General features: G+C 53.8%; 1 protein-coding gene across 15 annotated transcripts in view; it reads left to right on the top strand.

The window, feature by feature from the left end:
* Positions 1-19,871, top strand: part of Prrc2b (proline rich coiled-coil 2B) — a 78,956-nt gene that overhangs the window by 17,904 nt on the left and 41,181 nt on the right. For 14 of the 15 annotated variants that reach the window (XM_078048428.1, XM_078048442.1, XM_078048434.1 and 11 more), the window contains exons 2-9: positions 8,540-8,709; positions 9,314-9,491; positions 12,025-12,127; positions 14,751-14,823; positions 15,382-15,525; positions 17,345-17,586; positions 18,025-18,146; positions 18,468-18,610. In XM_078048428.1, the coding sequence (XP_077904554.1) occupies positions 8,595-8,709; positions 9,314-9,491; positions 12,025-12,127; positions 14,751-14,823; positions 15,382-15,525; positions 17,345-17,586; positions 18,025-18,146; positions 18,468-18,610 (1,120 nt within the window). In that variant the 5' untranslated portion in view covers positions 8,540-8,594. The remainder of the gene's footprint in view (positions 1-8,539; positions 8,710-9,313; positions 9,492-12,024; positions 12,128-14,750; positions 14,824-15,381; positions 15,526-17,344; positions 17,587-18,024; positions 18,147-18,467; positions 18,611-19,871) is intronic. The other variant, XM_078048429.1, reaches the window with a different exon arrangement.

The following is a 19,871-nucleotide window of genomic DNA, read 5'->3' on the forward strand; positions in this document are numbered from 1 at the left end:
GACATGGAGCAGGAAGGCCCAGAGTCCTCGGGGCCTGCGCTAGCGAAGGACATCCAGCCATGTCTGAGAGCTGGCTTGGGGGCTCATCTGTGTGTTTACGGCTTTCTGTATCCTTTGGCTACTGCCAGGGCTGGGAACACAACCTGGGTGCCTGTGCGGGTGTCAACGCTCCCTGCCCTCCAGTGGGAGCCTGGAAACTGGGGCAGTTTGGTGTTGCTCAAGATGTAGTCACAGTGGAGTGCAGGTCTCGAGAGGGCTTTCTGAGGATTAAAGTACATCTCTGCCTCCTGGGATTTCATAAAGGGTTCACCTGTAGATCCTGAACATCCACTCTGTTTGGGCTTGGTTCCCGGCTGTCTCTTATGTTTCTGAAGGATGCTTCCTGTGTTAGTGCCCTCAAGTGGTGATACCAGTGTGGGGACAGGTCCCTGTGCACAGGAGGAGGGAGAGTCCCAGTGCAAGGTCTGCCCAGCACCTGGGGCATCAGGAGCTCGGAGGAGGGGCAGGAGCAGACTTGCTGGGGGAGACTGGAGAACTACGGTCCCAGAACTGGAGCTTAGCCACAGTGACAGCTGCTGTCAGGCAGTGAGCCTGCGAGTGGGCCTGGGTCAAGAGCGCCACATCCATTCCCTGACTGTTCCCCTGCAGCCCTGGTAGCCCTGTTCTCACCCTTACTTGATCTGCAGGGAAGCAGCCCTCCCGGTCCAGCTGCTGTGGGATTTAGGAGAGGTGCAAACTCAGTGTTTCAGGTGAGAGTGGCAGGGTGGGGGTGGGTCCAAGGTGGGAGAGTGGTGAGGCTGGCTGGTCCTGAAAGGCCAGCGTGTCCTGCGCGAGGGCTTGGACTTGACCCTGGGGTAGTGGTGGTGGTGCAGCCTGTGGGAAGGTGCCTGGCAGAAGCTGATTTGTTGCCCACCCTAACAGAGGCAGTCACAGGGCGAGTCAAGGGCATGGTGGAGGCAGGAGCTTGCAAATTGGGGGTGGGAGGTGCTTTCTTATTTAATTTCTGGTGCTTCCTAAATGTGCTGTCTGCTCCAGGGTGTGTCCTCTCTGGCATTGCTGACCTCTACCTTTGTCTGCATTCGCCTCAGGCCCCTGTCCCCTCCAGCCTTGTTTCCCGGTAGACTGATTTTTGGAGGCTGTGTGGTCCTTTGCAGTGGATACTGCACTGTGCTATAGCTGGGCCAGACCCCAGTGGTCCAGGTGGGCCAGCGCCTGACTTCTGGAGATCTGTGGGCACCTTGTGGCTTCCTGAAGGCCCGGCTACCTTTTTGATTGCCCTGTGGTGCTGGTCTTGCTGTTGCTGAGGGGGGCTCTAGAAGCTTCTGTGGGAAATGCAGCCGGGCCCTCCCCCACATCCTGGTGTGTGGGACACCCCTTTTGTTGGGTTCACTTTATTGCTTGTCTTCATTTTCTTACCTACTTCGCCCTCTAGATCAGGGGTCAGCAGCCTGGTTCCAGCTTGCCCTGTCCCTGGTGATGGGGTTTTCTTGGAGCACAGTTGTGCTCCTTGATTATGTATCATTTGTGACAGCAACAGCATCAGGCAGGCCTGGGGTTGCAGCAGAGGCCCGGTGGCCAGTGGAGCCAGGTCTGCTGGCTGGCCCTGTATTGACAAGGTGCCCCTGCTGCTGGAACCCAGGGTGAGGGCTCATCCCCTCCCTGTCCCTCTGTCTGGTACAGGAGCCTTTGAGTGTCTGAATGGATGATGTAGCCTTCCACAGGCAAAAGTGCCTTTTCCTTTTTATTTTTGGTGAACCCAGGGTGTTTTACCACTGAGTCACATCTGTGGTCCTTTTTATTTTTAAAAAATATTTTTAGTTGTAGATGGACAAAATACCTTTATTTTATTTACTTATTTCTATGTGGGGCTGAGGATCAAATCCAGTGCCTCACATGTGCTAGGCAAGTGCTCTTCCACTGAGCCATAACCTCAGCCCCCCTTTTTATTTATTCACTTATTTTTTGGGACAGAGTCTTTGTAAGTTGCTGAGGCTGGATTCAAACTTGTGATCCTCCTACCTCAGCCTCCCAAGTCATTAGGATCTCAGGCATGTACCACTCTGCCTGGCAGACGGTGCTTTTTGCTAGATGTTGGTATGTTGGAGAAGGGCAGGCTGATGGACCATTTACCTGGATTTCATGATGAGGGTTCTTTGCTTTCCCATCTGATGACTGTGCCCTTTCTTGGCCAGCCTCCTTGCTTCCTATAGTGTCTGTCCTGCCTGCTGTCCCTTCCCATTCCTGCTGATGGGGGGTTTTGCCTTGCAGGGTCCTCTTTCTTTTCTTCCTTCTCCCCAGCCCCGGGCTGGGGCTTACACCTCACACCCTGCACTTACACTCTCGCCATTGTGTGTCTTCTCAAGGACTGTGCTGTGAGCCAGCGGAGCTGGGGCTGGAGCACACAGTAGGGTCTTAACCATGGGTGACCACATAGTTTTGACCCAAAGGTAGTAGGATCACGGAAACCTGTGAAAGGGCCGGATTGGCCTTGGATGAGGATCTGGCTGTTGAAGGCTGGTCATAAATTATGTACTCGTCTGGGGTCCTTGTCCCTGTCCTCGTCTACAGTCAGACAGTGTATCATGAGCTGGGGTGACTCCTGTCCTGTGGGCAGCCTGGCCTCCTGCAGCTGTGCTCCATGGTGGTTCTGGCACTTAGCAGCCTTGTGACCTTGGGCAAGATAACGTCTCTGTCCTTTCTGAACCTCATGCCCTACTCTTGTTGAACAGGCTGATATAGTAAGTAGCTTCCAGAAGAGGTGGTTGCAGTGCGCTGGGGGCTGGGCACCTGAGTGCTTAGCAAGGTGCCCAGTGCCCAGGAAGGCCTGCTCTGGCCACTGTTGTTGGCCCTGAATGTTCCTGGGAGTTGCAGGCCATCCCATCCTGGTTGGTCACATGGTGCTGGCTGGTACCCAAGTGCAGAGTGAAATTAATCCTGTTACCCGGAAATGGTTTTTGATAAAATAGCTTGCGAGGAGCCTTTCCCTGTGATAGGCAGACTGGGTCCTCGGAAACCTGCCCTGCCGGCCTGCCCTCTGCAGAGGTGGGGCCAGGTGTCCGTTTGTCTTTGTGGGCCCATCTTTCTGGTGATTTTTTTTCCAGCAGGGCCTGGGCCTCGCAGCCCATTTAGATGACATGCCAAAGCATGCAGACCCAGGTTTCATTTACTCTTCTCCTAAAGCTGTCTTTATGGGGATTTGTAGACCCAGTTTTTTTTTTTTTTTAAATATTTATTTATTAGTTCTCGGCGGACACAACATCTTTGTTTGTATGTGGTGCTGGAGGATCGAACCCGGGCCGCACGCATGCCAGGCGAGCGCGCTACCGCTTGAGCCACAGCCCCAGCCCCAATAGACCCAGTTTTCATTCACCAGTATTTCAAAATGCTCTTGTACCCTGTGGTTACAGTAGGGGTTACAGTAGGGGAGAGGGGCAAGGGGAGGCACTGGCAGGAGCCCTCCCAGGCAGGGTGCTTCTTTTTTTTTACGGTACTGGGAATGGAACCCGGGGCCCCACACCTGCTAGGCCCACCGCTCTCCACTGAGCTACATTCTCAGCCTTTTCTTCCCGTTTTCTGTGTGAGACTGAGGTTCCAGAATAGATTTTGTTTGGTAATAAAAAGACTTCCATCACCTACAGAGGGACAGAGGTGGCAGGAAAGCCATGGCTATGAGCCAGGTTTGGTCCACACGCTCAACAGGCCTGGGCCTGTTCTTGTTCCATGGACCCTGAAGTGAGCCAGGCTCTGCTGAAGGGGCTGGGATCTGCCCAGAGGCCTCTGTGGGTCCTGCATGTGAGCGTTTGTCGTGTTTTCTTCCTGCCTTTGGCTTGAGGTGTGCCTGTTGACCATAGATAGACTCAGCAGCTCCCTGGAAGCTGGTCGAAGGCCTGCTCACAGCTAATGTTCCTGGCCTGTGCTTGTGAAAACCAGCTGAGGGGCTGGGGATGTGGCTCAAGCAGTAGCGCGCTCGCCTGGCATGCGTGCAGCCCGGGTTCGATCCTCAGCACCACATACCAACAAAGATGTTGTGTCCGCCGAGAACTAAGAAAAAATAAGTAAATGTTAAAATTCTCTCTCTCTCTGTGTGTCTCTCACTCTCTCTTTAAAAAAAAAAAAAAAGAAAAGAAAACCAGCTGACCAGCAGAGATGCTGGTGGGTGTGGGCTGGGCCAGCCCCAGGTCAGCACACCAGCAGAGACATGCACTTGAGAAATCCCAACATGTATGCTTTTTTAATTGTTTTTTAAAAACTTTATTTAGGGGCTGGGGATGTGGCTCAAGCGGTAGCGCGCTCGCCTGGCATGCGTGCGGCCCGGGTTCGATCCTCAGCACCACATACCAATAAAGATGTTGTGTCCCCCGTAACTGAAAAATAAATGTTAAAAAATTCTCTTTCTCTCTCTTAAAAAAAAAACTTTATTTATTTATTTTAATTAGGTATATATGACAGCAGAATGCATTTTGATTCATTGCACACAACTGCAGTACAACTTTGCTTTTCTATGGTTGTACATGATGTAGTGTCGCATCACTCGTGCTGTCACACATGGACCTAGGGTAATGATGCCCATCTCATTCACCATCTTTCCCAACAAGTGTGTTTTTGTTTCAGAGCTGTGTCCACTGAAACTTTGGTTAGTGGGAGAACCAGGAGGTGTCCGTGACCTGCTTTGTTAGGTGCAGGTGTACCCGCGCTGGGCTCAGAGGCTGCCTTCTGGGGCATGGGGACTCAGGTGACTGCTTGTTAGCACCCAAGTCTACATAGGAGTATGGGGTCCAGCATCAGATGAGCCAGAAGAGGTGGCTAATGTGACAACAAGTCCTTTACACTTGTGGCTGTGGGTCATTAACATGCAGTGCTTGGTTCTAGGACAGACTGGTGCTTAAAGAGTTCCTGGCCAGGCCTGTCCTTCATCGGTGAGGAAACAGGTCTGGAGAGGCTGACAGGGGGCCCAGCAGGTACAAGCCTTGGGTAAGGGTTGGCACTTCAGAACAGTGCTGCGGGCTTGGTGCCTGCGTTGGCTATGAGTTCTCCACACGGTTGTCCTGCAGTTCTGTGGTCAGTGGGCTGGAGAACACTTTACCTGGAAGGAGATGGGTGCCCGGTTAGTGTTGGTGGCTGAACTTACTTGGGGACATAGTTCAAATGGCCTTGCAAACTGATCCTCCTTTTCTCAGACACAGTCTAGATTCCTAGGGGGCGCTCATCTTTGCCCAGGGCTTTAATGTTTCTGGGGTGCTGGGGTGGGGCAGGGTCAGGTTGCAGTTCTCTGAGAGTTCTCTGGGGCGGGAGTGGGTGGTCCTCAGAGTGGATGCCTCGAGAGAGCTCTGTGTTCGTTGTCTGTTTACAGGCCTGGTTAGTGCAGAGTCAAAGAAAGATCTGTTGGCATCAGTGGATTGACAGAAACCAGGATTAACAAGCGTTAAGAAGACTTTTTAGAAATATTTACAGAAACAAAAGTGTTTTCTGCTCTAGTTTGAGAATTGTGTGACATTCTGTTAAAGAAGTCAGGCAGGTTGATGCGACTGGAGGGCTGGGGTGCGGCTGGTTGGAAGAGCATTTGAAGCATCTGAATTTGTGTTCACAGTGACAGATCTAGTCCTGCCCCCTGTTTGGCAGGGAGGGGGCGTGGGGTCAGGGCAGGGACTTGGCTGGCTGTTTTTCAGAGCATTTGTGATCTGTGCCCAGGTGACAGCCAGGGCGGGGATCAGCCCTGGTCCTGGTGCTGAAGTGTGAGACTCTGGAACATGCCTCTTGGCTGTGACCAGCCTGTGGAGGGTCCCAGCGTCTCTGGGCTGGATGCAGGTCTGGGTTGTGTCCCAGGCCCAGCTTCCTGTAGGGCACACAGTAGTGTTAGTGAGGGAGTGTATCATTCCTATTGCTACAACAAACTGCCACAATTTGGTGGCTTGGAACAACACGAAGCTTAGAAATCTGAAATGAGTCTTATGGGACTGAAATCAAGGTGCCGGAGGCTGCTGGTCCCAGAGGCTTGCAGAGTCCCTTCCTGCTCTTCACAGCCTCCAGAGGCCTGCGCTCTTTGCCTTGAGGTCCCTCCTGTGACTTCAGAGAGCATTGCTCCAGCCTCTGTTCCCAGTGTGCTACCCTGACCTACTTCTGCTCACAGGGACCCCTGTGACTCCACTGGGCTCCCTCCACTAATCCAGGGTGATCTCCCACCCAAGACCCGAGCCACACCAAGCCTTTTGCCATATGAAAGTGACAATCCCAGCTTGTGGGAGCGAGGACATCAGCATCTGCATGGGGGAACTGTAACACTCCTTACAGATCTCTTTGGCCTCTTGCGAGTTTTGGAGCGAGTCAGTGTTAGTCCTGGTGTGTCCCTGTCCCATCCATGGAGTAGGGCCTGGCCAGCGTCCTGCTGAGCCGCCCCTGTTCTACCCTCGCTGGCATTGGTTACGTGAAGTTGTTTTCCTTTGGTGGTGGTGGTGGTCATGGGGACTGGATTGAGCCTGCACCTGCACCCTGCTTATTTTCTGTCTTTTTGATGATAGCCCTTATTTCAAGGGTGAGGTGGTCTCTGGGTTTTGATTTGCATTTCCCTGTGGACCTCATCCCTCTTAGTGGAGAAATGCAAGGTGATCTGCACCAAGAGCCTGTAGAGCGCTGGGCTCTCTCACCAGTGCAGACCCAGCCTCTCCTCCAGGGCTGTGGTCCATCCTGGGGGAGGTTAGGGTTTTCATTGATTGACTGATTGCAGTGCTGGGGAATGAGCCCAGGGCCTCGCTCATGGTACTCTTTTTATTTCTATTTGGGGACAAGGTCCGATTATGTTGCCCAGGCTGGCCTTGCACTTGCCTCAGTCTCCCAAGTGGCTGGGGTCGCAGGTGTGGCCGCATGCTTAGCTGGTGGTTAGGACTTCTGCAGGATGGATTAGCCGGCAGTGGGAAAGGAGAGTTAAAGGTAGGGGTGCGTGCACCTCCACCCTACCCCTGCTTCTGGCCATTCCCCTTCTGCAGCTGGCTGGTCCCTACCCAATGCCTGCAGCTTTGGTATGGGGAGTGCTTGTCCCCTGACCATGCCGTAGCATCTTTGGCACCTCTAGGTTTGGACACAAGTGCGAGCAGAATCCCCTCCACTGCGCTCCCACACACTTGGAAACACCTGTCATTCCCTGACCCTCGGCCTCTCCCCTCGGTCACCCTGAGTGGCCTGGATTTGAGTATGGGAAGGCTGACCAAAACCATGAGGGGAGGAGGGCCTGCTGTCCCTGAAGGAGGGGTGCAGCATTGATGCGCGCTGTGACTAGAGGCCACTGCCTGTCCCTGAGCATCCTGGGATGAACTGCTTGTTATCTGTCCCTTGGTGCCTGGCAGGGCCTCGGCATCGTCAGTACTGGCTGAGTGAAAAAGGATGTGCAAACCCGGTGTGTGCAGGGCAGATTCTGCAGAGGTGGGAGGTGCTGGCCTCTCTGTCTCACCTTCTCTGGGCCCAGCTTGTGACTGATCTTTGCTCCTGGTGCTGTGTCTGCAGTTGTGTGTGGACTTTTCTCTCAAGCATCATACGTTGGGGTGCAAAGCACTGCCCAAACACGATGCACCTCTCCTAGCCCACATGGCTTCAAGACAGAATATTGAGGGGTGCATTCTAAGAGGTGGCCACCTGGTGCCTGCGCTGTCAGTGGGTGTTCTGCACATGCCCCTGTTGTTAAGGACACATGGTCAGGTGCCTCCGTGAACACTGTCGATTTCTTCTCCATATCTTAATGATAGGGTAGAAGGTCACATTCTTTACACGGGGATTTTCCCCCTCTGATCAATTTTGGCACCTCCAGTCAAGGGTGGGTGTAGAGGAAAAGGTAGCTGCGTCCTCAGTCTTGGCCTGGGGCCGGTCTGCCCGCTGCAGTAGCTGGCCTTAGCATTTGGAAGGATAGAGTGTGTAGGTGAGTGCAGGGGGGGAAGGGCCAACAGACCTGGAGGTGCTGGTGGAGAGGTTGGGGGACGGGGGTCTCCCTCGTCAGTACTGGGTGGTGCTCACCCTGTTTTCCACACATCGCCCTGTGAACTTGCCTCTGTGGCCTGGGCAGGTGCCTTCTGCCTGAGTGCCGGTTCTTTGTTTGAAAAGAGCAGGTTCCCAAATGGTCCTGACAACTGACCGACTTTGGTGGCCTTCCTTCAGTTTCCTCATCCTTGGGACGCACTGCCGTGGCATAGCTGGGCTGTGCGCCTCCCTGGTTTGATCTGCCTGTCTTGCTTGTGATGTTAGGTGGACATACTACCAGGCCGGAGCGTGTACTTTCCCATCTGGGAGAGCTGTACTTGCTCAGAGGACCGAGTGTGTTCAAGTGTGCATTTCCACACTGTCATGGAAGTAGGCTCCAGCAAGTGCACACAGAGCAGCTGACTGGGCAGGGTGGGGGCCCATGGGCCACCTGGGGCAAGTGTCTGTAAGAGGTAAAGGCGTTTTTCCTAGGGACAGAGCCCAAAGCTGTCCTCAGATCTTCAGAAGGTCAGTGATTTCCAGATAAATCAGACCTTTGGGTCAAGTCCTGGCGACTCACTCTCACCTCCTTCTAAAGGCAGATCGGGAGCGGCGCCGAGAAAAATATCCTTACTAGATGACATTTCATCGCAATGTCCGATCGTCTGGGGCAAATAACCAAGGGCAAGGATGGGAAAAGCAAGTACTCGACTCTCAGCCTGTTTGACAAGTATAAAGGAAGACCAGTAGACGCCACCAGGTCCTCAGGTGAGGCCCGGCCTGGAGGCCAGTTCTGCATCCCTCCCGGTGTATCTGAGACCTGGCCGGATGAGGTGTCTGGGCACTGGGGCACAGCCCTCCTTCACCTCCTGCTTGAGGTCTGACTCCAGAGCCTTGGAGACCCTGACTCTCCTGTGGTGGGACTGTTGTCTGGGGAAGCCATGAGTGTTTTAGAATGGGACTCAGTTTACCTTTCTGGGTTTCATGGCTTTGATTTCCTGGAGTAGGTAGGAAAGTGATCCCATCCACACTCACACGGCCTCCATGAGTGTCGCATGGCTCCAGCCCAGGCATCATGTGGGTCTTGTCAAAATGAGGTCAGAGCCATCCCCTTTGCAGGGGGTGGCTGCCGTGTGGGGCAAGGCTTCTGGCGGCGGTGGGGGGGGGGGGGTGCTCCTCACCGGTGTTCTGAGCTCCTAGTAGAAGGGAGACCTCTGTGCAGACTTTAGCAGCCTTTGTCCCTTAAGTCCTGGCACAGAGCTTGTGAGTGGCTGCAGTGGCCTCCGGGTGCCTGTCCTTGTCCCTTAGAGTGGTGAGTGAGCTGGCCCCTTTCCTCCGTGACCCCTGTCTGCTCCTTCATCTCCCCCTGCAGTTATTCCTAGACATGGCTTACAGAGTCTCGGGAAAGTGGCCACAGCCCGGCGCATGCCGCCGCCTGCAAACCTGCCAAGCCTGAAGTCTGAAAACAAAGGAAACGACCCCAGCATTGTGATAGTGCCCAAGGACGGCACGGGATGGGCAAACAAGCAGGAGCAGCCCGACCCAAAGAGGTGAGCACAGGGCTGTGAGCAGGCGGGTGGGGCGGCCCCTCCCCTACTGTTGCCAAGTGCGCTCTGGCTCCCCTGCATTTCTCTGACTTCTGGAGCCGGCACAGGAGAGTTTCTGTGGCCGGCTTGTTCCCAGTGACCAGTGTGCCCCGGTGCATTATTTGGTGAGGACTCTTCACCCCAGAGCAGCGTCTGCAGTGACTCAGAGCCAGCTCCTGGAGAAGCCAGTGTGTTGAGCTCCAGGTGGGGAAGGCAACAGCTGCTGGTGCTCCACGCGGCCCGGGCTGTCCGGAGCGAGATGGACTCCTCCCTGCCCAGGGTGGGCATGGCAGCGCCCTGGAGGCTCACTGCTGCCAGCATGGTGCCTCAGGGGCCACGAACATGGTGATGAAGGTCTGAAACGGCCTCCATGTGGCTCTGGGGCCTGGGCACAGGACCCAGGCTAGCCCTTTTACTGTGGGTTCCCTGGCGCTCTGGCTACTGAGGAGGGCGTCCAGAGGAGAGGACTCGTGCTAGGAGGGAACCCTCCTCTGGGTCTTGCCTTTGGGGAATGAGGAAAGCAGCCTGGTTCTTCTGCCCTGTCTGTCTCCGGGGCCTTGTCGTGCCGCTGTGGGGAGCCAGATGGTGAACGTGACCAGACACAGCCTGCTAGCCAATTGTCCGGGCCGTTGCTGGAAGTGCCTGGGGAAGCTGGGACAGCCGCCTCCCGGGGTTGCTTAGGGCTGTCGGTTGGCAGAACAGGTGGGGCCTCAGCAGTCAGCCCCACCTGTCCTTTCCAGCAGGACCGTCTGGCAGCCTGACCACACCTGGAAGAGTGTCCTCCCTCTGCTTCCCGTAGGAGTAGGACTGGGCTGTAGGGGTGGTGACCAGAGAGCAGTGAGGAATCCCTGGGTAACGTGGGTCATTAGCACAGGGCTTGGCACAGAGCAGGGGTGTGGTGGAGGCAGCCTGTTGCCATTGGCCTACTCCGTGTGTGCCCTGCAGCCCTGCAACGAGACCTTTTGGTGAGAGCCTGCACTGCCTCTGCTGCAGAAGTCTGGAGGGCCAGGTGTTACTCACTTCTTCACCCTGTGCCAGGGGCGAGGAGAGGGAGGGTAGAGCAGGCAGCCACCCTGCAGGCCACCTGGGCCTCGGCCTTCTGCCCCGAGACGTAGTGCTTGGGTCTGGAACACTGTCTTTTAAGTAGGCGTGAGATGAGGACCAGTGGCCCTCGCTTTGCCTCGGCTGAGAATGGCTGGCCACTTGGCGAGGTGAACGTGGAGGCGTGCATCTGCACGGAGCTTGGCTTCAGCTGACAGATAAGGCATGGTCATGGTGGCTCCTCGCCAAGTGGGTTGCTGCCCGTCTGCCGAGCAGCACATTGAGGAGAACTGACTGAGGGCTCTGCTGGGGCAGAAGCCGCTGCTCCAGCGCCTCGCTGCCCTCAGGAGGGCACATCGGCCACAGAGGGCACTTAGAGGGTCTTTTAAACTTTAAAACATCTTTTGATCCAATAATTGTTTCTAGGGTCACATGCTACTAAACTGCTTACAGCGTACAAAGATTAGTATGTGTACAAAACACTCAACTGCAGTTACCTGTGTGTGGGCCATAATTTAACCAAATTAGAGATTGGTTAAATTATGGCCCAAGTATATTGTGTCCTCATTAAAAAGACGATAGAACTGGGCATAGTGGCATATGCCTATAATACCAGCCACTCAGGAGGCTGAGGCAGGATGATTGAAAGTTCAAAGCCAGCTTCAACTACTTAGGCCCTAAGCAACTTAGCAAGACCCTTTCTCTAAAATATATATAAAAGGGCTTGGGAAGTGGCTTAGTGGTTGAACACCCCTCAATTTAGTCTCTAGTAGTAAAAATATAAAGAAATACATATATATATATATATATATATTTTGAAGAAGGTAGATCAATATGTATTCTTATGAAAAAATGTTCAGGTTCATAAAGTGAAGAAGAGGTTATGGGAGTGTAGGTATAGGGCCATCCTACTTGTGTTAGAAAAATACAGTGTTAACATATGTATAGGAAAATCTGCCTGGAGGTTCTGTCTGGAGGATGAGATCGTGACAAATTCTGTTTCAGATATATGTATAAATTTATTTTTACTACGAGCACTTATCTTTCTCATACGCCTAGAGAAGGCAGGCACTCTGCTGGTGTCTTGAAGCAGCTGCCCCCAAGGAGGTGTGGTCCGGGCTCAGCCCCTCCCACCAGTGACTTGGTTTCCTTATGGGCACGGCTCCCGTTGCCTTCCTAGAGCTTATCTGCAGCGTGTGGTCAGCTTGCAGACTGCAGCCTCTGCAGGAAGGCAGCATGCCGCCCTGTCCTGCACAGCGTCATGCCTGTGCCCCTGCCACAGCTGGGTTCCCCTTCCGTCTGCCTGCATGGGCGTCTACTGGGAAAGTGGATCTTCGCTGGCTGGCAGAGGCCTGGTGGCTGGTGTGGAGCTGCCCCCTGTGGCTCTGGGAAGCACAGGGCCTGGTCAGGTGGCCTGCTGTACCTAACCCCCAGCACGGGTCTTGCCTTTCTCTAGTTCCAGTGCGACGGCCTCTCAGCCGCCGGAGTCGCTGCCGCAGCCGGGTTTGCAGAAGTCTGTCTCCAATTTGCAGAAGCCGACACAGCCGAGCAGTCAGGAGGTGAGTGCTGAGGACCCCATCCTGATTCACCCTGCACTGTGGCCCTCCATGTCCCTGCCCTTGGGCAGACTGAGGAGTGGCTGAGAAACTGGTGGTGGCAAAGGAAGCCGGCCTGCAGTGTGGAGGGTCCCCAGAGGCAGCCGGTGCAGTTGTTCCTGGGTTCCTACACAGGGTAGTTCCGTTTCCCCAGACTGCTGCTCTGACATGAGTGTAGTAAGAATTCAAAAAGCACCAGGCCACAGAAGGGCTCGGCTGTCAGGTGAGCTCCTTTGTGGAAGCCCTTCTCGGCACTGAGGTGTGTACGGTGCCTCTAGGGGAGGGATGTTGGGGGTGGCATTCCCAGGTTGAGGGTCCTGGAAGCCTCTCTCAGCTGAATGCCTCTGAGCACTGGTGTCTCTGGGAACATGCTTTAGGAGACAACCAGCCATGGTCCTTTCAGATGTTTTTCTAACATGTCATAACCAAGCAAGAGGTCACAGGGCTCTTGGCGCATGGGGCCTGGCCATGGGCTTGCAGAGATCCGCAAGGTACACTATTCCTAGTGGCAACAGAGAGGGAGGGGGAGTCTGAATTTTTTAGAAGAAGAAGAAATGTTACAGATACCTGGCACTCACCAGCCCTGCTGACGGCTTGATTGTTCTGCTCTCTGGGTGACCTGGGTCTGCAGTGCCATCCCCTGACTGCCATACCTGCTGGTTGGGGGGGCCTCTTGCTTTGCTGGGTATCCTCCTCCACTCAACTCTGACCTGTGCTCTTTGAAATGAAAAACACAGAGGAAAAAAAACCCTGTTCCTGTGAGACTCCATATTCCTTGGCCTCAATTCACTGGGGCCTGTTGACATGGAGATGTTCAACATCCTTTCTTTTTCTCAGAATTTGAAACTGAGATTGTGGTGCCACGATGTTTCAACCTGGTTGTATTGAGCTTGGTAAACATACATGTGCTTGCTCCTGGGTGCAGTGGTGTACTTGTGGGCCCAGCTTCTCAGGAGGCTGAGGATGGGGGATTACTTGAGCCCATGAGTTTGAGGCCAGCTCAGAGACCCCACCCCTGGACATGGGTAAGGTCCTGGGCATGTGTAGAAGAGAATTCCTACAGGGCCTGAGCTGTGGCCAGGTGGAGGAGCCCTGTCCCAGCACTGTACACAACCCACCACATCCTGTCTTCCCCTCTTGTTAGTAGCTACTGAGTCTTCTGTCTCATGCAGAGGAGAAGTAGAGGAAGAACCTATTGATTTGTAACTTTGAGAACATCTCAGAGTAATTCTAGTTATTTTGTTTGTGAATAGAATTCACTGGCAATATCAGCACCCCATCTTGGTCCTATAGGCTTCCCTCTAGTTGGGGCCTCTGGGTGCCAGTGGGGAGTCACCCTGTGGATGCAGACACCAGTGGAGGTGTGGGATTCAGTGTGGGGGAGGAGAGTGAGACCTGACCCTGACCCTGCTGACTGCTGGATCTGAAGGCTCCCCAGCCCCCAGGATTGTCCAGCCCCAATGGCACTGTCCCCATAAGGCTGAGGCGCATCCTTTATGTGGATGTGCCTCAGGCAGACACCCAGGCAAAGCATGCAGGGCAACTCAGATAAAGACCTGACCACCTCTGTCAAAGCCAGGAGGATGGTTTTTCTGCTTGGAGGAGGATGGGCTGGGAAGGAGGTGGATGGAAAGGTGGTTATTTAATGTATCTCATCCAGTGTGTGGTGGGATTGACATGCTACATTTAGGGGCCCTTGACCTTGGGAAAGGGGCAGACTGTGGAGTCCAGCGTTGGTGGGAAGGGCAAATGGGCTCAGCAGTTGGAACTTGAAAGCCTTTGCACTCAGGTGGGCTGGGCACAGACCCTGGTCCTCACCCTAACTGGGATTCTCTCTCAGCCATATTCTGGACATGAACCCTGGCTGGGCTGTTATGTGAGGGTCACCCATGCTGAGTGTGCCTAGCAGCATGCCTGACCCTCCTGACCCATCAGCAAAGGCTGCCCCATAGGGCTGAGGCTGGTAGGCAAGTTCAAGTTAATAGGGGAGGGGGGCTGTCAGGTGGGGGCCCTGCTGTGTGGAATGACAGGTGCGCTGGGTTTCCTGGGCGCCCCTTGGTTAACAGTGGCACAGCATTTGAGAAATGTAAAGAATTGGGGTTTGGTCCATGCCTCTGTAGCAAGGCAGAGTCGCTCTGTGTGGGCACCAGGGATGGCCTGATGGAACATTGTAGAGCAGGGGAAGAAGGCCCCGTGGGTCTGCATCTGGCTCGGTGGGATAACCAGCCATGTGACTGTGAGCCGGTCACTGCCCTGTCCTGCTCCTTCCCTTTAAAGGGACAAGGCAGGTTGAGTCCCTGCAGATCCTGCACTGAGAGAAGTGCCGTGCAGAGAGCTCAGGTTGTTAGATCCTGCCCAGAACATGATCCCTGTTCTATCTGCAGAGGGCTTGGATCTAAGGTGCCGGCATCTCAGTGCAATGCTTTTTTTCATTGTTGTTGTGGATCTGGGGATGGAACCCAGGGCCTTGTGTGTACTAGCACTTGCTCTGCCTGAGCCCCACCCTGCCTTCTCAGCACTCTGGCCTGCACACTTAGTCACGGGGCTCACTGAGCTAGCTTTCCTTATTTCCTTCCTTCCTTTTCAGAATACAAATTCAGTGCCAGGTGGACCAAAGTCATGGGCACAGCTGAATGGAAAGCCAGCAGGACACGAAGGTGGTAAGTGTGTGCAGGTGTGCGTGTGGCCCTGGTCTATGGGGAGCCCAGGGGCTGACTTCTTTCCTGACTGTTCTGGTTGGGGCGAGGCACCCACCTGCTCTGTGGAATCTCTTCTCCAAGTCTTCATGTTCATGGTGTCCTGGCCTTTGCCAGTGGTGGAGTTGCTACTTCTGCAAAAATGTTGCCTCTGACTCCAGTGACTGTCATCGCTGGAGACGTTCCTCTTGAATGTCCCAGACCTAGCTGAAGCCTGCTGGAGTCACATGGATGCACCTTCTGGGTGGGAGCTGCTGGTGGAAGGCTTCCTGCCTGCAGCCATAGTGTGCCCAGTGGAGGTGGCACATCCTGCCTCATGCCCCGCCCCAGGGGTCAGTTGGGTGGGGCCTCGTGTCTTCCCTGGTGGCCTCCTAGTGCCACCTGCCAGCACAGATGCCCCACAGCATGGCTTGCTTGGAACCACTTCAGGGCAGGGGGCCTTCAGCGTGTGGAGCAGGAGAGCAGACGTGGGGTGATGCTGGTCTCAACTGGCTCTCTGTGTCTTTCTGGCTCTCTCCACAGGTTTAAGGGGCTCAAGCCGACTGTTATCCTTCTCTCCCGAGGAATTTCCGACGCTGAAAGCAGCTGGAGGGCAGGACAAGGCTGGCAAAGAAAAGGGCGTCTTAGATCTGTCGTATGGGCCAGGACCAAGCCTCCGCCCTCAGAGTAAGTAAATGGCCATGTCATCCTGCTCCCCCTTCCTTTCTGCCCTCTTAGAGGGTTTTGGAGCTTCTGGGCCCCAGGCTGCCTCCACCAGACCCATGTTCTGCTGGACTTCTTCTCTAGGCCCTCCCTGCCTCCGCCTGTCTTGCCTTTGGGTTAGGCCAGGCGTGTCCCCTCCTGTCTGTCTGCTGTGCTGGGTATTTGCATCAAGACCACTAGAGTCCCTGGTTCCAGAGCTTCTTTCTAAGCCAGTTCTTTCTAGACCTAGTGGAGCCTGTTGGAGTCACTTGGGAAGTTAGCTTCCAGCCCTCTCCAGTCAGACCACACTCTCCACATTCTGGGGCTGCTGTGCAGCCAGCCCACACTACTGCCCTCGGCTGGTGTCTGTGCAATGCTTGCTGCAGTTGGTGCTTCCTGGAGGCCTGGGTGTTTAGGCCAGGGATGCTCAAGTACCTCCTAGGTTCTTGCAGCGGAATGGGCTGTTGTTTGCTTGTCTTGAGTAATCCCCAAGGCCTTTCCTGTTGCTGACTCTGATGCCAGGGCACAGTTGTCCTGTGAACTCCATGACCACTGTGCTTCTCTGCTTAGGACAAGGACTTTTCAGTGGCCTGCAGGGGTTTATTTTGTTTGCTGCAAATATATAATCAAGTTGTGTAGAACAGAATTGTGTCTTTCTGGGATGAATTCAGATGAGTTGCTGTGTAGGACTATGAAAGTGTGGGACTAGAAGCAGCTTCTGGAATTAGTTCCTTTTCATTTGAAAAGATAAGGATGTGGGTGGCCCAAAGGGTGACCTCACTTGCCTGGAATCATCTGGCAAAGTGGGAGCAGCCAGGCTGCCTGGCTCACCTGGTTTCAACTCCTAACCAGAAGCTGACTGACCAGAGTCCTTCCACCCCTCCAGTGCCTCCCTGGCCCATACAGCAGTCCCCGAGACTGCAGTTTCTCTCCACAATTTGTTGTCTGTGGGCAGCCACCTCTGAAACTACTACTGGAGGTTTGTTTTGTTTTTGTTGTTTTGCTGGGTTCAAAATCCAGGGCCTCATGTGTGCTAAGGCAAGCACTGTACCAGGGAGCCACACCGCAGCCCTAGACTGCAGGTTCTGAGGGAGAGGGTTTGCGTGCGCATGCCTATTATAGTGTGCTGTTTTAGTTGCTCTCTCTCCCTGTGCCCACTGGCAAGTTGATCTTTGTCAAGGGCAAGTGTGTGTGTCCAGGTTTGGTATGTCCATGGTTCCAGGTGTTCCTTTGGGGTCTTGGAATGTTCCCCTTGGATGCGAGGCTATTGTCACACCTTCTACCAGACAGACTCGTTGGGTGCTGGAGGCACCACCTTACAGAGAGATGGTCTTTGAGGTCTATCTGGGCTCTATGTGCCACAGGGACTGTTAGATGCTAGTCAACGGGCAGCATGGGGCAGGACCCACTCTGGCTGTAGTGGAGTCCAGTGTCGTGCAGTCCACACAGGCAGGCCTGGTGTGTGTTGAGTAGGTCTATGGCTGTTCTCAGGGCTTTATTTCCCTGGGTTCTGTGCTCTGTGGGATGTGTGACCTTTATTTGGGAGAAATCTGTGTCTGCACCTGTCCTCTCTGGGCAGGTCTTATTTTAAATCTCTGACAATCTGACTTCCCTCGAAGTTTAACTTGCTGGCCAGGTGTCTGCCCCAGCCTCTCTTGGAAGACCAGATGGATGGTTCTTTTCTTCTTTTTTTTTTTTTCTCCTTCATTTTTTGGTGAATAAAGGGGTCCCCTGATCTCTGGGACCTCACAGATCCCTCCCTCCCCTCCTCTTTCCTCCCTCTTCTGTACCCATCAACTTGCAGATGTGACAAGCTGGAGGGAGGGCGGTGGGCGAAGCACAGCTTCTGCGGCGTCTCTGAGCACCTCCCCAGCTGAGCCGGGCAGCAGGAACGCCAGTGCTGGGGACGGAGCCCCCTCCTCGGCATGTACCAGCGATTCTAAAGACCCCTCTCTCCGCCCGGCTCCTCCTGTCCGCAAAGGGACATCGCAGTTCCTGGGAAACGTGTACCACCCTCCCACGTACCATGACATGCTCCCTGCTTTTGTAAGTCCCCTGTGCGGTCCCAGCACTCAGCCATTCACGGCTCTAGCAGAGCCCAGTTCAGTGGCCAAAAGTCCCCTTGGGCTCTCCCTCCCGGGTTCACTCCACCCAGAGAGCCTGTTCTGTAGGTTCCCAGCAGATCTGCATTTGCCCTCCACCCTTCTCAGGTGCTGTGGCCTCTGGCCCTTGCCTGGGTGAGGGATGTTACTGGCATGGTGGTCTTTTAGATGAAGGAGAGGTGGGTGTTCCCAGACAGGGTTCCCAAGCTTACCTACCCACAGCAGGTGGGGAATGGGCCAGAGGGGAAGGGCTCATGAGGAAACCCTCAGCCTTTCCTGTTTCTTCTTCCCATTATCCATTTTCCAAAACAAATTCCAATTTAAGTGGAGCTTGGAATTTGGGTCATTGCCAGAAACCCTCTTCGTTGGTGTTATGTTTCAGATGTGTTCGCCACAGTCATCAGAGAACCAGGGTCCAGTGGAGCGAGGCTCCTTCCCTCTTCCTCAGCTCCGCCTGGAACCCCGTGCTCCTTTTAGACAGTTCCAGATCAACGGCCAAGATGGGTAAGTGAGCTCCACGGTACAGTGCACAGAGTCTCCTGGTGGGGCTGACACTGGAGACCACACAGACCCAAAGCCACTCCCGCCCCCAGGCTGTGTGGGCTGTGGGGTGGGGCGGGTTGAGGGCTTGGGCCGTGCTGCAGTTCAGCACTGGGGAGGCAGCGCTTCCCACTGGGCGTTTGCTTATTATGTATTTCTTTTAAAAGGAAACAGTGTAAATATCAGCTCAAAAATGAACCTGTGCAATGTAGGATTTATTTTTGGGAAAGTGTTTGTGCTTCCCTGTGTGTTCACGGCCCATCATGTGGACTTCTCTCCCCTCAGGAAAGAGAGCAGGCTGGGGCTGACCCGCCCCGTCCGCCCACTGAGGCAGCTGGTGGAGCGGGCACCACGGCCCACCATCATCAATGCCGAAAACCTGAAGGGCCTGGATGATCTGGACACCGACGCTGACGACGGCTGGGCAGGTGGGTGTGGCCGGGGGGCGGGCTGGAGGCCCACTCGGCCTGCCCCTGAGGAGGCAGCGGGTTCAGGCCTGTGCGTCTGCATTTGCAGTTAGAGCCGGTGACTTCCTGAGCAGGCGGAAGAGTGGTCTTCACTCTTGATCTTAGAGCTGTGGGAGATTTTGATGTTAACTTTTCAAAGAACTTATTTATCTATTTATTTTTAGTTATAGATGGACACATACTTTTATTTTACTTATTTATTTTATGTGGCCTGAGGATCAAACCCAGTGCCTCACATATGCTAGGCAAGTGCTCTACCACTCAGCCCCAGCCCCAGCCCCAGCCCTCAAAGAACTTTTGACAGTGGAAAATTTTAAAAATCAAAAGGAACAAGCTTCTAGCTATTTGTCACCTAACTTCAGGAAGTACCAGCATTGCATTGTTTTTATTCCTTTATCTCTGCCCACTCTCCTCCCCAGCCTGATTCTTTGTTTTCAGCTAAGTTCTAATTACATTGTAAAAGCACAGGGTCTCCTGTGGGGTTTGTTCAGTGGATACACTTGCAGTGAGCATCCATGTGAAAAGATGGACGATTCACACCACTGGAGGATTCCCTGGGTCCCTTCTTAGTGGGTTGGCCTTCCTGACTCTACCCAAGAGGTTCCAAGTCTTCTGATTGATTTCACTGTAGATTAATTTTGCCTATTGTAGAACATCAAATGAATGGATTCATACAATTCTAAACCTGTATAATGGTTTTTTTATTTTATTTTTTGTGTGGGATTGAGCCCAGGGTATTGCACATGCTAGGCAAGTGCTCTACCACAGAGCTACATCCCCACCCCTGTATGATTTTTTTTTTTTTGATAGTCATCATTCTTAGGCATATCTGTCATTACTTTCAAGTGCTAAATTGTGTTTTTATTATTATCATTATTATTATTATTTCTTTTTTTTCCCTTGGTACCAGGGATTGAATTCAGGGCCACTTGAGCACCAATCCACATCTCTGGCCCTATTTTGTGTTTTATTTAGAGTCAGGTCCTCAGTGAGTTGCTTAGTGCCTTGTTGTTTCTGAGGCTGGCTTTGAACTCGTGATCCTCCTGCCTCAGCCTGCCAAGCTGCTGGGATTACAGGCGTACACTACCGTGCTCAGCTTGAGATGTGTTTTATTGTATTGATTTACTGAAATTGTTTTATCCTTTTGAAAGTCCCATTAAGAATAGTATCTGGGCTGGGGCTGTAGCTCAGTGGTAGAGCTCTTGCCTCGCATGTGTGAGGC

The sequence above is a fragment of the Ictidomys tridecemlineatus genome, chromosome 4 (genome assembly GCF_052094955.1).
Source record: "Ictidomys tridecemlineatus isolate mIctTri1 chromosome 4, mIctTri1.hap1, whole genome shotgun sequence".
NCBI classification, from domain to species: Eukaryota; Metazoa; Chordata; class Mammalia; order Rodentia; family Sciuridae; genus Ictidomys; species Ictidomys tridecemlineatus.